General features: G+C 40.3%; 1 protein-coding gene across 2 annotated transcripts; it reads left to right on the top strand.

Annotated features, from left to right (window-relative positions):
- The first annotated feature begins 590 nt into the window (after positions 1–590).
- Positions 591–26,314, top strand: tprg1 (tumor protein p63 regulated 1). Of its 2 annotated transcripts, none has more exons than XM_084548024.1 (6): positions 591–2,086; positions 2,300–2,538; positions 5,066–5,157; positions 9,917–10,093; positions 21,196–21,349; positions 25,170–26,314. In XM_084548024.1, exons 1-6 carry the CDS (start codon positions 2,023–2,025, stop codon positions 25,362–25,364), a joined length of 921 nt encoding a protein of 306 aa, XP_084404150.1. In that variant the 5' UTR covers positions 591–2,022; the 3' UTR covers positions 25,365–26,314. The 2 variants fall into 2 exon arrangements, with proteins under 2 accessions (XP_084404150.1, XP_084404151.1); XM_084548025.1 differs by having other exon boundaries at positions 2,069–2,096.
- The last annotated feature ends 686 nt before the right edge of the window (positions 26,315–27,000 follow it).

Here is a 27,000-nt window from a genome sequence, read left to right as displayed (position 1 = left end):
CAGCGCCAATGAACATGTATGTCTTTGGAGACCCCCAAAAACCTTTGCGGAGAGGCGGAATGAGAAACTTAAGGAGATGAATGGTCGTGCCAACTGAAATGTTTACAGCTTGGCAACAGAGAACATTTGCAGATATGCAGTGTTGATTGCTTGGCCTAGATACAACAATATGGATTATTCTTATCCTCGTTCCTCCGAATGATGTGATGCGTCACGGGGGCAAAGGGTTTCTAAGTTCACTGGTTTTCATAAAGCGTGTTGTAGCAGAAATCACTTGATATATTTCCTACCACCAGGTCTGTGATTCAAATAGGCTGCAGTCTTTTCGCTTGTACTTATCACAGGATGAAAAAGGAAAAACAACAAGAAGGAGGTTTAATGTGTATTTTGAAGAAATTCCTGCAGCAGTCCTTCTATTTGAGCAGAATTTTCAGAAAACTCATTATTAACCTATCACTGAAGCAAAGACGCTCTGGATTGATTAGAAGTAATTACTTGACTGCGGACTAAAAAAAAAAACAACAACAAACGAGATCCTGACTGAAAATTACTGGCCATTCAAACAACACTAACGAGCATGAAAAATCTCAGCCTGCAGTCCGTGGGAGTATCTAAGCAACCGTGCAGAAAGGACACCTTTAGAAATCTGTCTACATTTCTTTGACGGCTGCAGATTATGACAGGATTGGTTTTAAACACTGACAAGACGTTGGAAGAGATCCCTGACAGCGCTGTGACTGGGTATGAGTGGCCTTTACAGTATGCTATGTCAAAAAACATTAGCACGCACGCAGAGTGATGTTTAAATGGTGATGCTATTCAAGGATTTGTGGGAGGAAACAGTCTTATTCGCTTTCAGTGATCTGGTTCATCCCACAATTGCTTGATTGTGTTATTGTCCAGCATGAATCATGAATGCCATTCACTGGTATTTTAGGAAAATGTCAAGACAGGAACGTACACTTGAAAGAGGCAATTCAAAGCGAGCTTAAAGTATCATGAGCAGTATAAAGAGTGTATTACAAAAGGCCGTGGAGTCTACAAATGATTTTGGTTAATCTAGGCAAGTCTTCCCCGGGATGGCTTAAAATACAACCTAAGAAACAACTCTTCAGTCTTGATCCTGTGTCTGATATACACATTGACTGGGAAGAATCCAGTCCTGTTCAGATTATACTGTAGATCGCTTAGGAAACTAAGGCTGATAATGTTCAACCTAATGGACATGTCTTTGGTTGCTAATGATTTTAAACCGTAATTGGATTAATGAGACTTCATGTTTTGTCCTGTAACAACAAAAAAGCTCCTTTCTCCACAGTTCATACAAATAAATCAAAAACAAAGCAACTATAAAACATATACTCAGCTGCCATTTAATTAGGTACTAAGACTACTGCATGGCTGAATTTGTGGTGCTTAATAACAGTACAATCTAATGCTGTCGAATGCAGTCCAATACATTTTTACAGTGGAAACAACCTTCAGCCACAATATTAAACCCACTGACAGGTGATGATAACATTGACCATCTTGTGACAATTCAGTGTTCTGCTCTGAAACTTTTGGACCTGGTATTCATTCACGTGGATGTTACTTAGACATGTAGCACCCACCTAGACCAGACCAGGCACCCCCACCCTGTAGCAATGACACTCCTTCATGGCAGCAGTCATCCCCAGCAGGATGCAGCCTGACACAGGCACACACACAAAAACGCATATATATATACACTGCAATTCCTGCAAATGGTTCCTTCATAGTTTGAATCTGCAAAATAGAAAGTGAAAAAAAAGCAACAACATTGAATGGAGAGGTGTGTCCAAATTTTTGGCTGGTACTGTCGAGACACCACATAACACAACAACTATTAATTCGTCCAAGAGTGATGTTGTAATTCACTGCAGTAACCAGTTCCAGACAGGCTCATCTTTGATTTAAAGGCCATAGGCTACACGTAGATACAGACGATGAGTGCGCAGGTGAACGAGCTCAGATGCTGTAGTCTCCACCCTCCAAAAACAAATGTTGGACACGGAACAAGGAAGTTGTGCACCTGTTACGTCTCATTCCTTTCAACAGCCAGACGGTGAGTTGCGGTAAGCAAACGAATTGCTATCACTTTCTATGAGCTGACTTAGGTTTCGCTATAGGAGAAGTCGACCCTTGGAGGGAAAGAGTCACTTGTTGACGGAAGTTTCCAGTCACAACGGACGTGCAGACAGAAAGTGTCAGCTTCAGACCGTGTTATTATTGCGTTGAGAAAAGGCCGTTAATCTTTTAATTTATCTATTTATTTTAGCGGTATCGTGGAGCTACATCATGATGGACGCTGAGGAGGAAGCAGCACCCAGTGCAGTTGGGCAGGTTGAGCTCATCTCCGCGCCCGGCGGTCCAGAGGACTCTCAGCCCGCCGCTGGCCTCACAGAGGGCTCGGAGGAGCGGCCAGCGGAGGGCGCCGCGGCCCGCTTCCTACCGAGTGACATGTCCGACGAGTCAGCTCTGCTGCAGTTTAAAATCAGGAAGTTCTTCGTGTTGAGGGTAACGACGTTTCCATTTGACAATAACTTTGAGTAGAATTTACTCAACTGCTGTGGCATAGTCACTCTGCGTGTTTGGAGTAGAATTAGGACCTACATGGTTTAGCTCTCCTTACTTTAAATTGCTGTACCGTTTGCTCCATTATAGTTTTTGTGAGGGAGGCCTGCTTGCAAAATGGCTCATATGATACTATTTGTATCACGTGTCTGACATCAACAGTAGCCCATATGTGTCTTACAGTAGCCATCAGTGAACAGCTGATGGGACATTATTTATGCTGTCCACTCCAGTTCGTGTCCCTCATGTATTACCATACATTTCAGTCAAAGAACTAACCATCAGGTTGTCCCGAAGTAAATCAACAGTGATTTTGGACTGACTGTTTTTTGTTTTTCATCCAGACAGTTATAAAAGAATCACTGAGGATGGATTGAGTTCAGTGTTTTGAAATGATGCTGTAGACCTGAAAATCATCTTCACCAGTAATTCATTTTAATGCCGTATCTGACATCACTGCATCTGTGCCAGAGAGGTGTTGATTAAACTCTATAACTCTTATCAGTGACAGACCGATCTACAGACTGAGATAATATTTCTGCTGATATAGCATCCATACAGTTGCCTCAGGATGTAGGAATTTAATTAAATTGGATATATTTGCATTTTATCTATCAATCTAAAATCAATAGCTCATAATGGAAGTAAAACCTTTTTTTTTTTTTTTCCAAATGTGTTAGAAATCAAAACTGAACTCACTAATTTACAAAAGTATTCACTTTACTGGGATCTTTTTTGACTAAACAAGTCTTTAAAACTGCTTTTCCAAAACCAAACTTGACTTGTATATGCAATGTGTCACCATTCACAGTATATTTCAAGACAAAAAGCAAGCCATGAAGTCCGAGAACTCACTGTGACAAAACTGTGGTCAGGAGTTTGGTATAATCCAATTTGTAAAGCTTTAGTGTTCACTGGAGCACAGGGATCCTCGTTAAAGTCTGTCTCACCAAACTGAGCAAAAAGGTTTTGGTCAGTTAGGAGACCAAGAACCCAACTGACCATCAGAGGTCCTCTGCAGGGATGGAAATAGCTGGCTGAAGGACAAACATCTCAGTAGTAATGTTATGGCTTACTGGTTCAACAGCAGCCATATTAACTAAAAGGCACATGACAGCCAGTTTAGAACTTGTCTGATAATCTTGAAAGCAATCTGCAAACACGAGGAAAAAGATTCTCTGGTCTGATAAGACAACAAGGAAACACTCTGGGTAGACCTTCAAGCACTATGTCTATCGGACACCAGGAACTGTGCATTATCTGCTAATACTCTCCCTACACTAAAGCATGTTGGTGGCAGCATCATGCTATGGAGGTGTTTCTCAGCAGCAGGGATATCAAGACTGCTCAGCACAGAGAGGAGAATACGTCCAGCCATGGTTCACATTTAGGCAAACGGATAAGAAAACAGTGGAGTGGCATTGGTACTAGTTATTGAGTGGTCATTCCAAAGCCCAGAATTAAACTACAGGACATTTTTGGAGAGACCTGAAGATGGCAGTTCATGGACATGTCCCGTCTAATCAGATGGAGCTTGACAGGATCTGCCAAAAAAAATAGCAAAAACTGTCCAGATTTGGCCACAAAGGCTTGCGGAGACTTACCCACAAAGACTTGCGAATGTAATTGCTGCCAAATGTGCTTCTACACAGTATTACATTAAGCTTCTGAAAACTTTGGTAAATGAGACATTTTTAATTTTGATTTTTAATAAACTTTCCAAATATCTCTAAAAATAGAGAAAACAAAAACAGACTGATGGAATTTTTTTTAATTACATGTATAACACTAGAAAGTGTGCAAAAGAGGCCTAAATACTTCCTGAAGCAGACATTTTGCAACTTAACCACATCTTACTAGTTAGTAAATACACTTTTTATAATCAAATGTAAAGTATGATCATCACAATGGCGCATTCATGTAAAAAAAAAAATAAAAGTGGCTGAAACGTCATATTTTCAAACTCTCATAAATCTACGTATGAGAGTATTAAACAGAGTATTATCAGCATTACCGGCATGCCATGTTGCCGGGCCAGCTCAGCACCATCCTCAGATTACAGTAAGACTGTCAGGAGCCCTCAGTATGAACTCCTAATCTTTTTATGTTCTTCAGCTTGGCATTGAAATAATAAAACATAAAGTGCAAGGATGGAATAACACTGGAGGACAGAAATGCTTGTAGCTGACAGATTGGGTGTGTAGAGTGTTATGTTCTCAAGCTTTCCCTCGTGTGTTCAAAAACCTGAGTTACAACACGCTCAGCTTTCTTCATTTTCAGTCATTTTCACAAGCCCAGGCTTCATGTTTTTGTTTATTGTTATTTCGTTTGAGACATAGACGCGCTGACATTTTACCAGTCCCAGCTGCACATTTGCCTCAAAGAGTACCCCTTAAGCTTTCTGCGTGCACGCCGTGATTGTCACAGTGGAAAATTAGAAAGTGACATCCATGCTTTTCTGTCTCCTCAGCCTGGCACTCTGAATCAGGCCGTCAAAGATGTTGAAGCTCTGGTGAATAAGGAGGTAGATGGCAGCATTCGCAGCATCTGGCTGATGGCAGAGTGAGTTCATGTTCTCTTACACATCGTACTGTTTGTCTCAGCGTGCAGCGTGATGGGCGGCAAGTGAAAACCTTGTGCCACTTGACTTCTGCCCCACCACCCCATCCCATCTAGCATTTCGAAACACAATGCAATGGTTAATAGTGCACTATATTGTAGATTTACACATGTATGTTTTTTATGTATATATTTAATCATAACCCAGCTCAATGCTGGATAAAAGACCACATGGGACTTGAAGACAATGACAAGAGAGAGATCATCTTTTAGAATGGCACCAGACAGAGAGGCCTGTCCATATATTAACTATATATTAACTTTATGTATACAAATAATTTATTGGCAGGTTTAAGACTGTTCATTTGTTAAAAACCCATGATGACTTGCCGAGGTTGAACCTTACTTTCTGGATATTTGAAGTGACAAAATCCATTATGATGTTTTTCCCTGGGCTTTCAGCTACATTTCATTACCTTCATCAGCAGATTAATTTCAGTTATTATGGAGACCGTAAAAGTATTCAAATATAAACACTAGGGATGTCAATAGATTCAAATATTTAATGGCGATTAATCGCTTTATTTCCATAGATAGCATGCAATTAATGCAAATTAATCACACATTTCTTTACTCTTCTAAATGTAACTTAGAGGGATGTTTTTCATGTTTTTAAGACTCTTATCAAAATAAATACTGTGCAGAACATTGTCTTGAATAACCCAGCCACCCATGTTGCTATAACTTTTCAGAGTTTGATGCTACAGCTGTCCAAGCGTCATCATCACAACTTATACAGCTTGATCTGCCTTTTGCGAAGCTTTCTGCTCTCCGCTGTATGCTTGACCATCAAGCTTTAAAGCTGAAGTTGCTGTTTAAAGTACTCGTTTATTTTTTTTCACTTTTGCCTATTTATTTCTGCTTGCCTTCCTTTTCTTCTTTGAGGAATTTTTTTTGGCAATTCTGACCCTGCCGGGGGTATTACTACCCTCTGTAGGGTAATTATTACTATGACTGCACTTCAGATTTTGCTTGCTTTCCAGCAAGGGCTACCTGGAATCCCATTAATCACACGTTATCTATAATGTGTGATTAATGATTTTATATATATATATTTATATATGTTAGTGGTGTTAGAAGGAATTTGCTTTAACAGTGTTTTGATGCACTCATAATTATTCAGATACTGACTATGGTGATCATTTCACTTTTAAACACTTTATTTACAGACATTACATCCAGTACAACATTCGTTTTACTGTTAACTTTTTATAGATTAAAACAAGTATACTCCACAGTCATACTTAATTCTGCTTTCAGTTCCCTGGTTATTGCTAAGCTGATATATTTAATTTTCTTGTGTTGTCCAAACAGCTTTTAGCTTAATATCTCAAATATATACATTTAGATCTCTGAAACTGATGAAATTATATCATCATTGCTCAAAAAAGTAACTTCAACTACTAAGGTTGATTCATTTTCTGACAGCAAACGAGTCATTCAACTAAGCTATGATTTGAAAAGCCTTTTCATCTTCTAAAAAACTACATCACAGTGTGTGTTACAAACTTTTATTATTATTATTATTTGCAAACAACTTAGAATTTCTGCTAATATATTTTCTGTCTTATTTAGAAATTTGTCATCTCACATATGAATTTTCAATCCTTCAAACTTGAGGTACATTGCCACATGAGGTTAGTTTACTTGAGGTACATTGCGTACATTCCCTTGCCACTAATGATGTGAGTGTATATGTTCAGTCAGTTTACAGTATCATGTGCTGCTCATTCATAATCTACCATTAACATATGAGCTGAGTGACCACAGCGACCTGCTGCCTCTAGGGAGAAAGCGGCTGCTTCCCTCAAATCTACTCATGTATCAAACATTACTGTTCCGGCTAATATTACCTCATCAGGAACAGATGTCCTCATCAATTAACACTTCACCCCAATATCAGTGAGCTCACTGAAGTCAGAACTCCTAGAAAACCCCTCCAGTCAAGGCAGTGCTAGTTATCTAACACAGAGAAAAATAAAGTGACTGTAAAGCATTTACCAAGTGCACTTGTCAGGTTGTATCACTCCTGCAGAAGCTTTTAGGAAACATTTAAAAGGCTGGCCTTGTGAGAATGAATAATACATCTCAATTTATGCAGCTCTGTCCAATGCCTGTCCTACATTCGCTCGGCTGTTCTCATCACTACAGAAGATGCTGTAGGACTTTGTGCGACAGAAAGAGCGCATTATATGGTAGTACAATGACTCTGCTGCTGAATTTCCCTCAGGGGATGCCAGTGACTAATGTCAGAAAACCATGAGAAATTCCTCAAATGTGGCTTTGCGGAACGAGTAAAATGATCTCACTCACATCACTTACTTATTATAAGACTATTAGTTTCTTTTGTATTTGTTATGTATTTATTATTCATTATTATGCCCCTGTGCTGACAACAGCTGTAGCCAGAGGTGTCCTGGTTGTCCATCAAATTCCTGGAAAGGATGCATCTCAGGAACACCTTGAGGGAGTTTTTTCACATTTGGCGCAAACGCTCACTTGAACTCAAGTATGAACTGATTGGATTAGGGAGGTCAAAGGTCACCGTGGCTCCCATATCATTCTCATGAGCACGCTATATCAGGAGCGCTTTAATGAAATGTCCACTTGATGTCCAAGATGAACTTTGAGAGGTCAAAGGTCAAGGGCCTTTTGACCATAACTCATCTCCTGAGCATAATGTCTCAGAAACACCTTGAGGGATTTAGGTTCAAATTTGGCAAAAAAAATTTAACTTGCACTCAAGAGCCAAGGGTTAGATGTAAGATCATTACAACCAATGTGGCCATATCTCAACTCGTAGGATGCAGCTATGAAAGAGAATCTTCTCATAGCATTGCATTGACTAGAAGGCAAGAAACCAGTGTCTTACCTTATGATTACCTGTATGTCTTGCAGAGGTATTTCCCTGCACTTCCCAGAGTCAGCGCGTCACTCGTGCCCAGTCAAAATTCTTCACCCACACCTTCCCGTGATGCCTTGGCTGTTCAGTCAACTGTTTTTCTGGCATACGGCTGCCAGCAGCAATCGAGTGGGTTTTTGTGTGAGCTGGCCACGTGCACCCGGCTCAGTGGGCCGTAAGAAATGGAGCCACTCTGAGAGAATCCATGTCGCCATGAATTAGCTGTGTGTGCACAGTGGTGAGGGATGGAGTATCTGTGAGGATGAAATGGTGCTTTTTAGGTGAGGTCAGTTAACACAGCATTTGGACGAGAACATAAGAGGAAGCCGGCTTTGGTTTCTTGCTAAAGGTGTTTCTGTTAATTTTAAATTCCTTATTTTTGCTTATTTGTCAGTAAATATTTATTGATTTCAAATGCTTGCATGCATATTGTATCATAGTTGCTGGCGGCATTTGAGGAAATTGTTTTAGAGTACATCATTGAGCAGACTTGCGAAATCACCCTCAAAAGCAGTGGTTCACAAGACACATTTGAGTGATGTCCTTGCAACCCCTTAGTGACAGGTTAGTAATGGGTAGTTGATCTGTGAGAAGAGTCCAGACAGGGAGTTTTTTAGATTCGAAGACCTGAAGCAGTAGAAGTAGCCACAAGATTTGTTCCAGGACAAGAATTATTCCACATAAAGGCTTGGACTTTGCCTTTGTGTTCACTGGAAAACTGTTTTGCCTATATGTTCTTTGTTGGACAGTGAAAGTATCTTCCTGACATACCTCCCGTGCAGGTCAAATAAGAGCCGCCTCTTTCTGATCTACATGCACTTTGACACCAACTGCAGCAGAGTTACCCGTAGTTCCTGCAGACGTGTTTATTTGTAGACAAAAGTTCTAGACAAAAGAAACACTCATAAATCTGACAGATTACTGACGGACACATAACATTACTGAATGTAGATGCTTTTTATTAACAGTGGGACAGTTGGTAGCTCAACATAATTCTGAATAGATATTCCTGCAGCCACAGAAAATCTATACCGGACCATGTGGTTGAGATCAGATGACAGTGAAGGAAGCACTCCTTGGTCTTCCTTGCCTTCAAGGGGTTTTTCGAAGCTTTGAGGGGTTTGGGGCTCATTTTCCAGCTGAAGATTGATCCTTCTCCACAAAAATACAAACCAAAGGGTGCAGCATGTCTCTAAAGAATGGAGTGCTATTTTTTCTTAATCAGAGTGGAGCTGATTCGGTGCAGGTGTCCAGCTCCAGATTAGAGCCACCCTTGGTCTAGAAGCGGTTAAAAGGCACTATTTGCTACTCTGACTCACATCTACACACCACGTGTTCTTTTGCCAGGACTTTTTCTGATTGGACACTTGTGTTCTTTATTTAGTAAACCCAATAGTTAGAATAACAGTTTGACTTCTGACACTTATGTATTGAGCAATTCTCTGTTGGAAATGTAGCTGTGGAGACTTTATCCACAGCTATATTTACAACAGCTGATGTTGCAAGTTGATATACTTGAACACGCCTCTGATAACTTAATCAACTACATCAGTGCGATTGTACAACACAAAGAAATCTTGTTAATTCCTGTGGACAAACCCTTTTGAGCAAAGTAATTAACATTTTAAGACTATAATTTGCTTCCGGTGAATTGTTAACCCAAAACTAGTGCTGGATCATGAAATATTTCTGCATTTTACATGTTTTAAAAAGTGTCAACATCCTCAAATGTTTCTGTGTGGTCTCTGATTTCCCGACTCAAAAACCAACACTGCCTCACACTCTGCCTGCTTGTTTCAGGGTGGATCACTGGAACAATGAAAAGGAGCGTCTTGTTTTCATCACAGACTACTCTCTCCTTGTCTTCAAGTACGACTTTGTCATGTTCAACTGCGAGCAAATCCAGAGGATCCCGCTGAACTTCATCGACCGCATCTCTCACGGCACCTTCACTTTCCCCAAGCGCTCCCTTCTAGAGTAAGTCCCCTCACGGTAAAAGTGCTGTTCACCTTCTTATCCAGCACCTACGGCTTTAAAGTCAGAAGGTTACTGTCTTGTAATTTGTGTTTGGAAATCATAACCAGAAAATGTACTTACATGACACCACTTTAAAGTTGCTCATTGTGAGGTTTAGCTGATGATTAAAAAGTAAAAACTTTCCTGCTTGAAGGATTACAAATATAGACCTTAATTATCTGCACTGCGTCCTAATTAGTTTCACAAAAGCTAAGTTCCCTTTACCAATTTTCTTATTACACTTCACCGCAAAACATGCCTAGTCACATTTTTGCCCGGTATGTAGTCATTTTGTAGCTCATTTTAATTTATTATCATACAGCGATGTGTGTCGCACTTAAAGAAACATCGGTAGATGAAAAATGTAAGATGTGTATGGGGATCAGTGCGGGGACAGCAGAGCTGAAAGCGGCATGGCGGAGAGGTTTTTTGGGGGTAAGGAGTGCATAGCTGTCACTTGGAGCTGTCACTTAACTGATTAGTGGCAAAATTAATGTAGTCCTTTCATCTAAACCTTTTAAAGACGGCTCAGGGGATAGGAAACCAACTAAAACTAATTTGATGAATAAAACGTAATGTGCTGTGAAGAGCTTAGAGAGCGCGGCCTTTATTGGAGGTTTTATCTCCGCACATTACGTTAAATTATACATAAAACGCTTGTGAAAGCCACCCGGGAGACCAACAGTAAAGAGACACGGTTTCAAGTAAGAAAGACTGCCTCCTCAAACATTTCTCCTTTCTGTCTTCATCTCCAGCGCTCCCTGCCTCTCTTACCCTGTCTTCCTCTCTTTCTATCCCTCAGGAAATGTCTTCTTTTATTGTCTGGGTCGTTCTGTCTTATTTTTGGCAGAAATTGATCCACAGTAAAAGTTCATGTACATATGGAAATGAATCCTTCCTACTATTCCAAAAGTACGCGAAACTTTGTTTCCAAATCACAAAATCAATGTGAGTGGAAAACTACAGGTTCAGCTGAGGAGATGAGCTACTATGTTAATGTTTTTTTCATCGCCGTTTTTCAATGAAAGAAGTAAAATGATGTGTTCAGACTGTTTCAACAGAAGAGAGAGCTGGTGTTCATTAAGGTCACAAAAACATTAATTAAATTAACATGATATAAATAAACAGTAATGTTCTTCAAAGCATCCATCCAGCATCCGAGCCCCACAAACATTTTGCTGTGTCTTTCTGGGTTTTGGATTCACTCCGATTACCGATTATGCTCCTGCAAAGACCTGCAGGGCCAGTCAAATTTTGGTAGGTTTCATGAAGTGATGGACAAAAGAGTAACAGCGACGTAGTCATACATATTATCTGAGCATGTGGAGTTGAATTTGATCACAACTAAACAGCTCTGATTAGTTGTAGGTCTAATTGCATGCAGATATATAATACAACAGTTAGATAGATGAATGAATGAATGGGCTTTAAGGCTTTAAGGCCCCATACGCAACAAACTGTGATGCACTACATATTCTGACACCATTCTATCAGAACCAGCATTAACTTCTTCTGCAGTTTGAGCTACAGTTACTTGTCTGTTGGATCGGACCACACTGGCCACGTGCATCAGCGAGCCTTGGCAGCCAATGACCCTGTTGGCTGTTCACCACTGTTCCTTCCTTGGGACACTTTTGATAGATACTGACCACTGCAGACTGGGAATTCACTTCACTTGTCAATGGTCATAATGTTATGCCAGATCAGTGTATTATCTCCTTTTAAGATGATATGGTTCTCTATTTAAACAACAAGTATGAAGCAACATCAACTTCCAAGCCCTCCCAATACCCACTGTCCTTTCAGGTCTTGCTTCTCAGTTGCTAAATGCTCCTTTAAGCTCCACTGCCTAACTGCTGTTTTCTGCCAAGCAGGTAGTGTATAATGCTTTGTTTTGCTATCAAACGGCTGCCTGATGAGTTTGATGTGACAGAAGCAATAAAGTTAGAGGCCGTAAAGCCGCGACGGGAGCTGAACGGGGCTACACTCTCAGCTGGAAGAAATACTTACTAAAGCCATTCGGGATTTATTTCCCTGTGCGGTCGGCTGATTTTAATATCACCTGCCCTGGTTAGCTCTGGACTGTTTTTCACTCGTGAACTTGCGGGTCTTCCTGTGATTTAGATCCAGTCTGCAGCCACATCATTTTGTTTTAAAATTAGTTCTTCTTTCCTTTTCCTGAATTTTATCAGCTTGGTTTTTGCCTAAAGAAACGTCAGAAATATTGCCAGCCTTGTAAACATTACATTACAGTGCAGGTAAGTACTATTATTTATGCCTATGATTAGTTGCACTGTGTCAGTATCACTAAGCAGTTTTATGAACATTTAATTGTCTTAATGTGCTTTACAGCTATTACGGATGATCCTGGATTTGAGTAAGGTTTACATTACCAGCAACCACAGGGATATATTTATTACTCCCCACTTCCCCCTATAATGTTGATACCTCTCAGCAAGTTGCCTTTAAGACCTTTTAGATATGAGACCTCTTCAGTTTTAAAAAGTTCATACAGTGATGGAATAATAGATTTAGGCCACTAGTTCTTCTGCTCAGCGAGAGCATAACGATAAATATACCTGCAGGGTTTCTTAGTGTTCCCATTTATTCGTTGCACACGAGTAGGAGAAGCTGCAGCCTAATTTGCCTGCTGACAGTTGTCATCTGACCACTTGATGTCAGTGTGCACCCTTGTTCAGAGGTTTCAAGGCAGGCGCCGCCTAACATCTCCTCGTCTGTTTGATGTCATCATGGGTGATGATAGGATCATCATTCTGCAACCGCTGCTGCTGCTGCTGCTGCTGCTGGAAACTGTCTTTATTCTACCGGCTACAGCAGATTCCTTTACAGCTCTTACAGAAATCAAATCCAACCGTTTTCTGGCCGCAGTGAGGCAGTTAATTTATATTAAATGTGTAATTGTTGCTGAATATACATAACTGTTGCTTGTAGATCTTCGTGCCCAGCTTATTTAGCAGGGATTTCTTGCAACATTTGATTGTGCTGTCCATGAAATCACAGTTAAATCTATGAGAAAACAGTGTAACCAACAATTTAGTTAGAACTGTCTCCGTTTTTTGACCCATTGCTTTGGATATTAGCACGACTGACCCCGAGTGTTCCCAGTCCATCCTTCAGAACAAAGAAAACCAAACTCCCTTCTCAGGACGTCTCATTTGGCATCTGTACACAAAGGCTTGATGAAGCCATTCGAGGCTGTTGAGGGAGTGTCAGTATTTTTAGTCCTGGTTATTTTGTTTTCATCGCACATTCTCCAGGTGCTCCCATGAAGGGGAAGCATAGTATATTCAGAATCTGTGGGGAAAGATGTGTTTTAAGTGCCTTCTTTCCAAACTGTCTAGACAATCTAATTACCCAGCACATCATCTATTTTTTTTTTTATTCCCGTCTGAGAGTGTTGGGTGTGGAAGTTTAAAGAAGCCCCAGTTGAGGTTTCTTCAGTAACTGTTGTGAGAAATATATATATTTATGAAGGTTGGAAATAATCCCAGCTCTGCTCTTCTCTGCTCTTCTCTGCTCTCCTCTGATCAGATGTGTTTTTCCTCTGAATAAGACTTCAGGGGAAATGAACTACTTATAATCTGTTTTACTAACTAAGATTCTTCCTCTCTTGATCAATTTTTATGCAGATGCAAGTGAGCTTATTATCTGTTGTTTTAAGGATGAGTTGAGCTGGTCCCAGTACAGTCATCCTCCCTTTCTGTAATCTTTTTGGCCACACCTGTACGAACCAAAGCAGCGTAGACGTTCAACAGCAGAGGGCAGTCAGTACAAAGTAGCTGCTACTTAACATACACCTATCAGGCATAACATTATGACCACTGACAGGAGAGGTAAATAACATTGACCATCTTGTGACATGTCAGTGTTCTGCTGGGAAACTTTTGGACCTGGCATTCGTATGGATGTTACTTGTACGTGTGGATGGTGGACATGTAGCACCCACCTAGACCAGACCAGACACCCCCACCCCATAGCAATGACACTCCTTGATGGCAGCAGCCATCCCCAGCAGGATGCAGCCTGACACAGGCACACACACACAAAAACGGTTTACGAACAACTCAAAAAACATGAAAAACTGCATAAGGTGTTGACCTGGCCCCCAAATTCACTAGATCCCAAACTGATCAAGTATCTGTGGGATGCACTGGAACAAGTCTGATCCACAGAGGCCCCTCCCCTCAACCCGTAGGACCTAAGGACCCCACTAACAACACTGTGTTGCCAGACACCCTCAGAAGGCCCATATTCATTCTCTGATGAGTCACAACTGTTTTGGAGGCCTATACAATATTAGGAAGGTGGTCATAATGTTATGCCTCATCAGCATAATGTACGGTTGCTGATCAGACGAGCATTTAGATTAAGCGAAAGCTGTTTTAATGCAATACAGTAAATCATAAAAAAATCATAGAAACCCAGTATTTTAGTGACGATCCAAGTCCTTTGTAGGGCAAAATTAGTCAATGAAATAATAAAGCTGCAAAAACACAGTTTAATATATGTTTTATAATACGTTTGATATTGATACAAAATATCTTTTCATGTCATTTCAGTAATCTGTTGCACTATACCATCTCACTGTACACTCAAACAAAATGCACACAACATGAAACACAGACTTGAATATGCATCTGAAACATCTGAAAACCTATCACAGCATAGTCCTTATTATAACTGTTAAGAACTTATCTTCAGATATTGTATGTCTACCTGTAGCATGAGTCTTGTCTTAAGTCTAAATCCAAGTGGAATGAAGAATTCTAACAAGCCCCAAAACAAAGCACAGATCAAGAGCGCAGTGTGCACACAGGCCGCCCCTGTGGTGTACAGCATGAATTAATAAACACCACTAGATTCCTGCAGTTTTGGGGCATGCTGCTGTAAATTCGTACACCTAGGGAGCAGCTTTCAGCTTGTGGACTGCTTTTTTAAGGTGGAATTATATTTGCCAAGAGCCTGCAGCTATGACATCGTTTGCAGCGTTTGCATCATGGCATCCACAGTAACATGGCTGTATGTTTTAGGCCACAAAGGTTGCATAAGCAGTTTTATCATGAATAATGGAAATAACCTGAGTGTAGAATTACTTAGTTTTTCCTTCATTTATTTCTAGTCACCACTCCAAGTTTTTCTTTCCTCCTCCATTTTTGGCCCATGCAACCTTGCTGGATAGATACATGCATGGATGGCTGACAACTCTGCAGGCTCTATTGAGCAATCAGAGCAGATTTGTTTGTGTGCTTTGAGACAATGTGGGACACTTGCCATGACAACTGAAGCTGGGCTTGATATTTATCTTGTTTGTTCATTTATGCGTCAGAAAACAGTGTTTCTCTTATGCATGTGTGCGTTTTGTATGAACACAGTGGCTTAAGTGGAACTCTTCTGGGAAGGTCAGAAGAGGGTGGATTTCCTCCTTTTCCCCTCTTTCTTGAGTTTATTTTGACACAAACCTTGCTGCAGTCCTGGAGGCATGCTTTTTACGGTTTCTGTATTTTGGTGCGTGTATGGAAGTGAGGTGCAGTGAAAGTCCAAACCCCAGCCCTGCCACATAAACACAGTGAGGACTTCCAAGGCCTCTGGCTGGAAAGCCCAGCCCTGCTCTGCCTGTTTGGGCTGGTCCTTCTCTCAGTGATTGCTTACCTGTGGAATTCGACAAAGCTTTTTTATATCCCCATTGAGCAATGTGGATAGCAATGGGCAGCAATAGCTGCGCGCTCTTACAAAGGGCAGGGTGTACAAACGTAACTCCACCATCCTCACCTGCTTTTGCTGAAATATAATCAGTCTTTTAGCCTGGGATTTGCTTTTAGCTTTTTTTTTTTTTTTTGGTTTTTCCTCCTCCCTTTTTCTCCCAGCACACCTCTGGAGGAGGCACAAAGTGTTCAGCAGCAGCATTGTCATTTGGAAAGTTCTTGTGTAAACATGGTGAGGTGATTGCATTATGATGTGGCCCCTCCCTGGGTCCATGACATACCTACAGCTACACCACTATTGTTTAGCCTCAGGTGTCTAATTCTGGTTGGCAGGAAGTGCTCAGTTGCACAAGGCCTGTGGTAAAATGAGCACATCAGTGTGGCAGGTCCTTAAGGAAATCAGAACATTGTTGGGAAATCGCCTGCATCCTTATTTATCCTATTTGTCACCTTTTATTCGATGCAAACCAGCAGCTACATTACACTGTAGATACGCCACAGAACCTCCACTAACTCCACCATCAACAGTTACAGCTGTAGACAGAATTACAAAACGCTTAATTGCCAGAGCAGGTAACACTTTATGAGCACAGTTTGCACAATTTTTATTTGCTGAATTGTGCAAGTTATCTCTTGACAGCTGTCTTCACTCCAGTGCCTCTGCACAGCAATGAACGGTAAACAAACCCCACCATGCTACATAAGCAGCAAAGGCATGTGTGTGGGTTTAGTGTTATTTTATACTTCTCTGACAGTGTTAAAAGGTTAATGGCTCACAGCACACAGTACGGCACTAACGCTTGAGGAAGTAATGGAATCCTCATGGTCTGATATTGAGGACAATGTGTGGGTATTTATCTTTTTTCCAGCTATTTTCTTGTCTTTCTTATCTTCTTCTAAGAAAATGAGAAAATGCAAATCAGATACAGACAAACAACATACAGTATTTATATGTAGAATTTGAAACTCAGTACACAGAACCAGTGTTACTTTTGCTCTGCTATGGCAAAAACTTTTATTTAAACGGTTATTGCCTCATTACTTGTTTATATCTTTAGTAGGTCAACTAAGCTACTGTGACAGCATTGTGTATTGTCTTGTTCTACAGTTGTGATTACAGTATGCTGGGCCGAGGAGTCAAACCTGTCACGGCAGGTTTTTCAAGTCAGTTTTGAATAAACGTTTATTTGGTAGTTGTTTACTTTCCGTGTTAAGCAAATGCTAAGTGAAGTCATGTTGTTGTAGCTGAAGATGCATGATCTGTGACTCAGTTTAGTTGGTCAGATGAACTCCCAAAAGAAATCTGTTGAATTATTTGCATGACTGGAACTGGATCAATTATAATTCTTTGCCATATTTCATTTGAGGTTGTCAGTATTGATTCTCAGAGCTGTTGTTTCCAGGTATACAGCAGCAGAGCTCCCTTTTATGTCTTCAAGCCTCAGGCTGTTCCACCTGACAAAACATCCCCAGATTTTAGTCAGCTTTATGCTTGTTGCCAGGCCCAAAATGCAGCTTTACTCACAAGTACCGCGCTCTGGATGATCCTGTATCAAGAGCTGCCCTTTTAATGCTATCAATTTGTGTGATGCAACTCTCAGCCTTGGTGTCGCCAGGCGCAATTCTTACAAGAATATGAGTCTGGTAACACACAGTTTGGATTTCATTATGGGTCGTGTTTTAGTCGATACAGAGAAAAAAAAAATACCCTGCATGGAACTGGATAGTCCTACAACCGATCTGACCAACAAAATATGTGACATTAAGCGATTTAGATGTTTTCGACAAATGCAGTAATAGCTGTCAACTGCCCTTTAAAGTCATTTCGCTGTCAATATCTTTCAAAACTGAAGTGATAGGAGACTCTAACCAGCTCGTTTCTCCGACAGCAGCCATTATGTTGTAAACAAATTCAACTCCACCTTGCTCAGATGACATGAATTACTACGATGCTATTACTCTTCTGTGCTTCGCCACATACAGCCCAACCAATCGATACGACTGGCCCGACAGATCTTTGTCAGAGCATAATCATAACCCACTTTCCCCCGCAACAAATTTGCGGGTGGCGCGTGATGATCTCCCTTGAGTTTTCAGAAATATCGGTAGCTGTCATGTCTCCCTGTACATTGCATGACAACTGCAACTGGCTTAATAAAATGAAACAACTCTAATCTGCAAAACAGTCAGCTGTTCTGTCTGACCCTTTATCTGGAAACATATCAGGATAAAGAAGTTTCAACAGAAATCTTAAGTCTAAATGTCGCAATATATTTCTTTCAGTTTCATGCATTTAGAGTGAGTCACGCATACATTGTTGAAGGAGCTTGTCTCAGTAAGTGAACATTTCACACATCAGCATAATACAGTGAATGTTAAGTATAGCACATCCAACAAACCTTAATTTGGTGGTCTTTCTATATGAAGTTGCAGATCTGCATTATCAATAAGTGTTGTGTCTATAGAATACAGTATGTACATCTTAGCATTATTTCTATCAATTACTTTACCAAATGGAATTATTTTTATTATTATATACTGTTACATTTATTTTTTTACTCTGGTTGGTAATGTTAGTTAGATTAGATTAAGTGTCTATCGGCCAAGTATACTTGTGTATACAAGGAATTTGGTCTCTGCATTTATCCCATCCGTGAATTAGTGAACACAAAGCACACAGTGAGGTGAAGCACACACTAACCCGGAGCAGTGAGCTGCCATGCTACAGCGGCGCTCGGGGAGCAGTGAGGGGTTAGCCCTTGCTCAAGGGCACTTCAGCCGCTTTTTACCGGTCGGGGGTTCGAACCGGCAACCCTCCGGTCACAAGCCCAAAGCGCTAACCAGTAGGCCACGGCTGCCCAGTCCAGTCCAGTCCATGTAATGTATGTGGCTAATGTTACATGGCCTCCCTAGTAATAATTACACCAGAAATAGCCTTCTCTTTTTCAGTGTACTTCCTCCTCTTGTGTTTTTTAACCATTATCAGAACATCATTCTTTTAAATCTAACATTTTTATGGCACCAAGATCTGTTTTTCTGCATTTTGTGAACTTATTGTGAAATTCAGCTTTTCAATTTGAAGAACTGTGGAAATGTGTTAATACCAATATACAGGCCTATTTGGGATCCAGTACGACAATGGGATAAAATGAAAGCTACAGTTTTCTAGTGAAATGACCGTCCATATCACAGACTACATTGTGTAATCTCGAAATTAAATTCTCGGCATAAAAGACAGATGACACTCCAGTCCGATCATCTTAAAAATGTCTGGATGGGTCCCAATACCGATCAGGACATCCCTACATGGAGCCATTGAAGAAAATGTTTATCCACTGGCTAAATGGTCAAAATTACTGCAAAATTTTCACAGCCTAAATGTATTTCTGATACATTTTAGTTCAGCTGAATATTCTTCAGGAAGATGGCGCCTGGCAGTAATGCAGAGGAGTTTTCTGAACGCTCTGTGACTCTGTACCTTTTGAGCAGTAACAATGATCCTGTATTCTCCTCAGATGCAGCACAGCCTTAGCGGTGTGAGAGCCCTAGATCACATTTGATGGACAAACAGTAAATAGACAATTGTAAAGTCTTCCCATCTTATAGATCAGCACCAGTATCATTTCAAAGATGGGATCTGCGAGTCTTCGGAGGTCTGTTTGCTCTCATTCTTCTGAGGTTTCATTAGGCTGAGAAAAGATATGACCCGGGGGCTTTTTCATTAAAACCTCCTGTATTTACTTTAAAATGACTAAAGAAGAAAGAGAATATGATGAACACACTGTAGATTACCTCTAAGCCTGGTAAATGTGAGATTGCCCTCACATTAAGTATTTGCCCTTAGGAGAGATTAGTGTCTTTTTTTTATTATTCTAACATTGTTATCATGGAGTCAACAGGTTGAGTTGTCCCCTTTAGGGAAATAATGGGAACTGATGTGAAACTTAATGAACCATGAAAATCTAACAATTTCATGTCTGCAGATAGCTATACATTTTTATTTGTGCATGCAAAGATATTTCATGTGCAGTACTCGTTAGGTTAAGGTTTGGATTTTTGAACTATCTGACACATATGCAACTGACACGTTATCCTTTCTAGCAATCCAAAACCATCAGCACACACACAAAACCTTATCTGATAAAATGTGTTCTTTCTGTATTCATGTCCAAGAAAGATTTAAAAAAAAAAAAAAAAAAAAACTTTTATTGTGTGCCTTTGAATGTCCATCTACAACTATGCTGAACTATATGAAAGCAGAGATAATGCCACTCTACTAAGCTAGGGTACAGTTTAGCAGGTCCTTTGTTCATATTTTGCTTTGATTGTATATTAATTTATTTATTGTTTAGTTTTGTAAGGACAAACATAAATACAAATCTTTAACATAGATGTAAGTTTAACAGTACATTTTGAACGTTTTAACAAACAAATTTTGTAAAAAACATCCAACTTAATGATAACGTTGTACATTAGTCAGTTATTGAAAGATTAGCCATTCTCCAGCTGTTGTTTCATCATTGGAGTAACCATTATCTCTTATTCTGAGTAAAAGCAAAATAAAATATTGGAAAATATGTTTACTTTATGTACTCGGTAGGTAATGTGAATTTATACCAGGGTATTTGTTATATTTATATTTTACGGAGCTAACCTGTTAGCTTCCCCGATTAGCTAGGTATAATGATGGCAAAATAGTCTTGAATGGACTTGACTAGACTAAAGCAAACGTTTAGCTTTACCTTAAACTAGTCAAGACACTTACTCTGGCTGTGTGCCAAGCATGTAAGGAAGCATGATGGAAGACTCTGGTCCACAGATACTGAGCTAAAGCACATTTACTGCAGCCAGTACTCAGCGCAATCCGGTTTGTTTATTTTTGCACTATTAGCATTTTTTGCTAATTGTGGGAAAAACAGATGATACTTACCACTACAACCTAATCTGTGTTCACAAACAACTATGACTTTTTGTACAGTTATTAGCTACTTTCATTCTGTAAACAGATGACCACAGTCCTGCACTTGAAATATGTGCCATGGCTAACAAGCATCTGCGCTAGGGCAATGGCAAACCAAGCCTCCAGAACTTGCATTATGACCCAAGTGATTTCATAGTCGGCTTTTGTTGCCAGTAGTTCTCAGATGTCGTTTGGTTATGTCCATACCTTTATAGGCATTTCTGCTACAGCTTACATGTTGAATTGTTTCACATGGTGGCAAGTCTTCACTACATGTAATATATTGAGTGAACCTTGACAGGTAAAGTGTAACTTGACTGGTTGGCAGAGGAGTACAACCACAAGGTGGTAATGCTAGTTGTGTCTTGATGTGTTTTCAGGAGAGCAGGGGAGGGGCTGCGAATCTTCTGGGACCGACTAAGAGAGCCTTCCTTGTCCTCCAAGTGGAACCCCTTCGCCACTGACTTCCCCTTCATCACCTTCACTTACCACCCCGTGAGGAATGTCAGCGACAAGTTCGCTGCTCTCTGCGATGTAAGTTATGTATGAGTGGTCACAAAAAAATATTTTCGCTCTTAACATTAAAATTAAAATAGATGTGGGTTTTTTTGCAGACGCTTTAACAGATTAAATTCCTTCCACAATCCCACTTCAATGGAGGGGAGATCAATTAAATTTGTGGTGCAACAGTTGTTTTCCAGGAAGCGCTTACTGAGAAAAAAATCACTGTTAACACCTTCCATTAGGAGCCTTTCCAGTAAACAAGTTGGAGAGACAGATATCTCAAAACAGCTCCAGATATAAAACTGAAACTAGACAACAGCTGCACGACTCCCCTCTGTGAGGAGAACATATTGCTTTGTAATTTCCGTGAATTGATCCATCAAGTGCTTGTTGTTTTATACTTTCTTTTTCTAATCCAGGTGGAGGCGTGTGCTCTGCCAAGAGCCATGACACTTTTATTTCTTAATAAAACAGTAATGTGGTTAGATATTCATTGTGTGTGCAAATGAGTCATCACAGAGAAATGACTTACCTGGAATTAGTCATCAGAGAGGATTCATGTAAATTCCCTCACCTTTGACACCCAGTAACATACTCAGAAATGACACATCTGGATACAGGAACCAGGTAGTTAATATATATACAATGACAACCCTTAAACTACTTAGTCTGAGGTTTAGGTTCAGATGGCTTGTGCTTACAAATACCAATTAGTGTCTCATACCCAAAACACCAAAGTGAGATCTATTTGCAAAATTTGCACAGGTATTTCAACATAACATAAGATGCTTATGAGCAATTACAGCAACCTTCTCAACTAGATGTTGACTCAGTATGAGGGGGCAGCAGGATACACGGTAGAATATTAGTCAGCAAATCGTTGTTTCATGTTGTATCAAAGTAAACAGTTCTGTTGCTGCTGTCATGCTGAGTAAGAGACAGGAGGGGATTACACATATTTCATTGACCGCACGCAAATACTTATAGGCTCAAACACTGTAGAAAGACCTGGAAGTACATTTGCTAAGAATGTGAAGCAATCACGGTCTTCATTATGATATGACACCGAGAAATCTCTCTTACTGGGGGACCAGTGGTAGATCATCAGTATGCGGTCATTTGGATTTCGCTCCACACCCATGCCTATTTCCTGTTGAGGTTTGAGGTATTTTAGACACTATCAGAATCCGACCTTCAAAGTAGTAAAAACACTCCATACACTAAAACCAAACCTTTCTGCAGTTTGATCTAAAACATCAGTTTGGTCTCTGTAGGTGAAAACATAATTTGTTTACTTCATGTTGTAGCTTGATAGCTTAGAAGCCAGACTGAACTTCCCCTGACCACATTGTTTTGTGGGGGAACGTTGGTCTGCATTTGTTGCACTGGGAACTGATTATGCTCCAGCAAAGATCTGGTCGGGCTTCATATGGTGATGGACAAAAGAGTAACAGCAACGTAGTCGTTAACTTCATCTGAGCGCCGTGGAGTTGAATGTGTTAACAACAAAATTCCTCTGATTTTTATTGGAGGACCATCAAATTGCATGGGGAGGGTTTTTTTTCTGTATCGTTTGAAACACACCTCATAATTAAATCTAAATGGTGTGTTACCGGACTCATAGAAGAATTTCATTATTCTCTGTTTATAGATTGGTATAGATATTTATTTTGTATGGTTTAGATAGCTCTAGTTATTTTAGTGTGCTATTAGACAATGTCGTTTTCAAACTCAGTAAAAATATCCTGGTTAAATAAAGATTAGAAAAACAAAGCAACGCAGTTATAAATTTGAGGGTGTAGAAATGTTATATACAGCTCTATTTAGATGGGAATAAAGCATCTGCTGCTTTGCCTCTAAGCTCAGGGTTAGGAACTTCAAAAGGAAGTTGCAACACCAGCGCCCACACATTACCCTATTAATCATCCCATCATATATGCAGGTGAGAGTCATAGGTGCGTTGACTCCCACGATCAGGAATTAGACCCAGCCTTTGCAACAGGTTTGCCCAACAGTAAACCCTGAAATTGTTCTGTCGCAAACAAGCTCCACCTTTTTAAAGAAAACTCTCTTTTTTTTTTTTTAAAGGATTTTCTTTCATCAAACATTTTGTTTCCTAATTCTAGTAGTAAGTTATCTTCAATTAAAGTAGACTTCAAGTCTATACAGTATACTACAACAGTATACTATAGATATATGCGCTTAAAAGGAAGTAAGGGTTTTAACAAACAAAGCAAATATTTTAATTGTGTATTTATTTAGGATTTAACAAGTTGTTGAGCATCTTGCCACAGAAGAAGATGCTCAACAACTTGTTAAATCTGTCACTTTGTAATACCAGACCGACTCCATGGTGATGAGATCAGGTTTGTGTGCGGTCAGACAATTTGTTGCAGGACTCCTTGCTCTTTATGACACTGTCTGGATGTTTGGGGCTGTTTTCCTCCTGCAGAATTTAGGACATATAAAACTAGCTGTGATTATTTCCAACACACGTCTTTAACTCTTTATACAAACACGCTGTCCACACGTCTTTTTTTTCAAGAAGAACAGCCCACGATTGACACTCTAAACTGGCAGTGATTCTTTGAACAAAATGCTAACACTGATATTTATGGCATGTGATTACCAGGTTATCCATATTAGCTTTGACTGTTGCTACATAGCACTTGAAACCACAAACATGCTGGTGCCAGATGAAAAGCGAGTTAGACTAATGCCACCATTTCTTAACCCAAGCCATCCTTACTGCTAAAAATAAACCAGAAAAATCTGGATTACTAACCTTTAATTAATGAAATGATTCTGTAGAGCGGTGGCGGCGGGGAAAACGAGGGTTGCACAACAGAGGGACAGAATGACAGTGACTCTAAAGCACAGGGACGTGGGAAAGACAGGCTGTTAGAAGACGGGAAAATAGTTCATTGGATTAAAGTAGTGACGTAGCAGTTGAGGACGGACTGATTTTGACAGCGTGGGAAAATGGAAGTTATGAGGAAATAGAGCGACAGCCCACATTCACTGGAGGGGAACAGATCATGAGAGGACAGAGCTTCCTTACTGAACATACGCTCATTTAATGCCATTGTGATATTTACAGTAGATGCTATTGAATGTTTTCACTTTTTGTAGTTTATAACAATGTAACTTTAATTTTTAATAGCTTTTAAAAGAATTTCCCTCACTGAAGGCTCTTTTTGCACCAGTTACACCTTTGAGCATATGTGGACAATGTATGACTCTAAGCCTTGCCCTTGGTTTGGGAAGTGATTCCCATTCTTTCTGGCAGATCCTGTCAAACATTGTTAGGTTGGATGGGACGCGTCTTTGAGTCTGGGCTTTTGCTGGGCCGCTCAAGAACAACCAGAGATTTGTCCTAAAACTACATCCTCATATGTTTTGAGTCACTATTGGAGCTGGTGGAGTAGTCGTTGGAGAATCAGCTTTGGGACTATGGCTGAGGTACCTTGTGCAAGCGCCTTAAACCAAACTGCAACCCTCCGCTCATACACTCTGTTGTTTGAATGAATGGGTGGGTTAAATACAAACCCCTATTTCCCTGAATAACTAAATAAAAAATGTAATTCTGAGAGGTGTGTCACATAAATCTGAGCTCATTTCAGCAGATTTACCTAAAAGGGTCTCTTTATCTGGCTTCATTGTTCCCTCGTTGTTCACTTCTCATGGAACTCATCTTATTGACTGTAGGCTGACGCATGAAGAATTCACTTTCATCCACTTAAAATGAAACGTATAAAGCAATATTGTGTGAGAAAAAAAAGGAGACAATGGAGTCTACATACTTTCTGAAGCACCTGTATTTGTGATCCTCCCTCCTTCTTGACCACAGATCCAGAACTTCCGTGTGCAGCTCAAGGATGCAGCAGAGAAAGGCCACACCATGAAGCCAGTTCCTGGGAAAGCCAATGGCGTCCTGGTCCTGAACCAGCCAATCCACATCGAGGCGTATGTGGGCTTCATGTCTTTTCTGGGGAACCAGAACAAACTGGGTTACTGCATGGCTCGAGGAAACATAGGCTACTAAACCTTTTTAACCTTAAATGTAATAATTTCGCTGTTCCATATATGTTGTACTGCACATTAAGTTTTGAATCCACATTAGGCTCCTTCAACTTCTGCAAAGATTGACCAAAGATTTTTCCCATGTTTACTTTTGTTTGACGTGTTTCTCAGGATGTTCTGTGTGAAGTTTAAATAACTGTGTGATCACCTCCACTGCTTATAACCAGCGTCGTGTGTCTTGCCAGAGCACTCCATTTCAACACTGTTCTTGACTGGATGACGGATCCCCCGCTGCTCTCAAGGAGCTTTGTATTTGCTCCTCAGTGATATGGTAATTCAACTCTTTCGCAACAGGACTCCTTTCTTCCTCCCCCGTTGTCGCTGTTAAAAGCTCATTCCCATGCAATTCCGCCCCTTAGAGATTCACTGGAGCATGGGGGCACATTTGTCAGCTCAGTTTTATCGCTCATAGTGTATTTTTACAGTGCATACAGTAGCGGAATTTCCCCCTTGATTAGTGTGTTTACGGCGTGGCGCTCTGCCTTGTTTGCCGTCGTGTGTTCGTCTCGCGAGCTTGTAGCTGACATTAAAACAAGTTTACATATTTTGTTCTCTTTTCCTTGTTAGTGGTGTGAAATATGTAGATTTCTCATGGTGATTCCTCCGCACTGCTTCTACTCAGTGCACTTTCATCAGAAAAATAATCTGACCTACTAAAGGATTATTCACTTCTGGTGGATGTAGCGGCACCTGTTGTTACTAGTGGTACCACAAAGTGTGGCTTAACTCTACAAAACTATATTCGCTGGGCAGCTACTTTTACTACTACAATATAAGAAAAGCCGACATATACGTTTGTGGTTAATCAGTAATGTAATACCAATGTAATACAGCGGACTTGCATTATATGGAGTGGTGCTTGGAAATGATTCATTATATATTCAAAAAATAATAAATGACTTTACAACTGAAGTAGTTACTCTCATTAATCAGCACAGCATGGTCAGATATGCCTTGAGACAACTTTCACACAGTTATTGGATGATTCCTGAACAGATGCAAACAGGAAACGTGAGGATCTTCTGTATTTCTTCTGTGAGAAGGCCATGTCATGTCAAAATTAACATTTAATTATCATGGCCTATATCTATAAGGAGGAATATGTCAATACTTTGCAATATTTTGTTTTTCAAAAAAATGCTTTCTTACACACAGATCAGTCATAACATTATGACCACTGGACAGGAGAAGTAAATAACATTGACCAACTTGTGACAATACAATGTTTTGTACTTTTGGACCTGGCATTCATGTGAATGTTACTTAGACATGTAGCACCCACTTAGACCAGACCAGGCACCCCCACCCCATAGCAATGACACTCCTTGATGGCAGCAGCCATCCCCAGCAGGATGCAGCCTGACACAGACACACACACAAAAACGGTTTAGGAACAACTCAAAAAACATGAAAAACAGCACAAGGTGTTGACCTGGCCTCCATATACACTAGATCCCAAACTGATCAAGTATCTGTGGGATGCACTGGAACAAGCCTGATCCACAGAGGTCCCTCCCCTCAACCCATAGGACCCAAAGGCCCCACTAACAACATTCTGTTGCCAGACACCACAGGACACCCTCAGAAGGTCCATGTCC

The sequence above is a fragment of the Chelon labrosus genome (genome assembly GCF_963514085.1).
Source record: "Chelon labrosus genome assembly, chromosome: 7".
NCBI lineage: Eukaryota > Metazoa > Chordata > Actinopteri > Mugiliformes > Mugilidae > Chelon > Chelon labrosus.
Note: the sequence above shows the minus strand (reverse complement) of the source record. Positions and strands in the feature narration are given on the sequence as shown.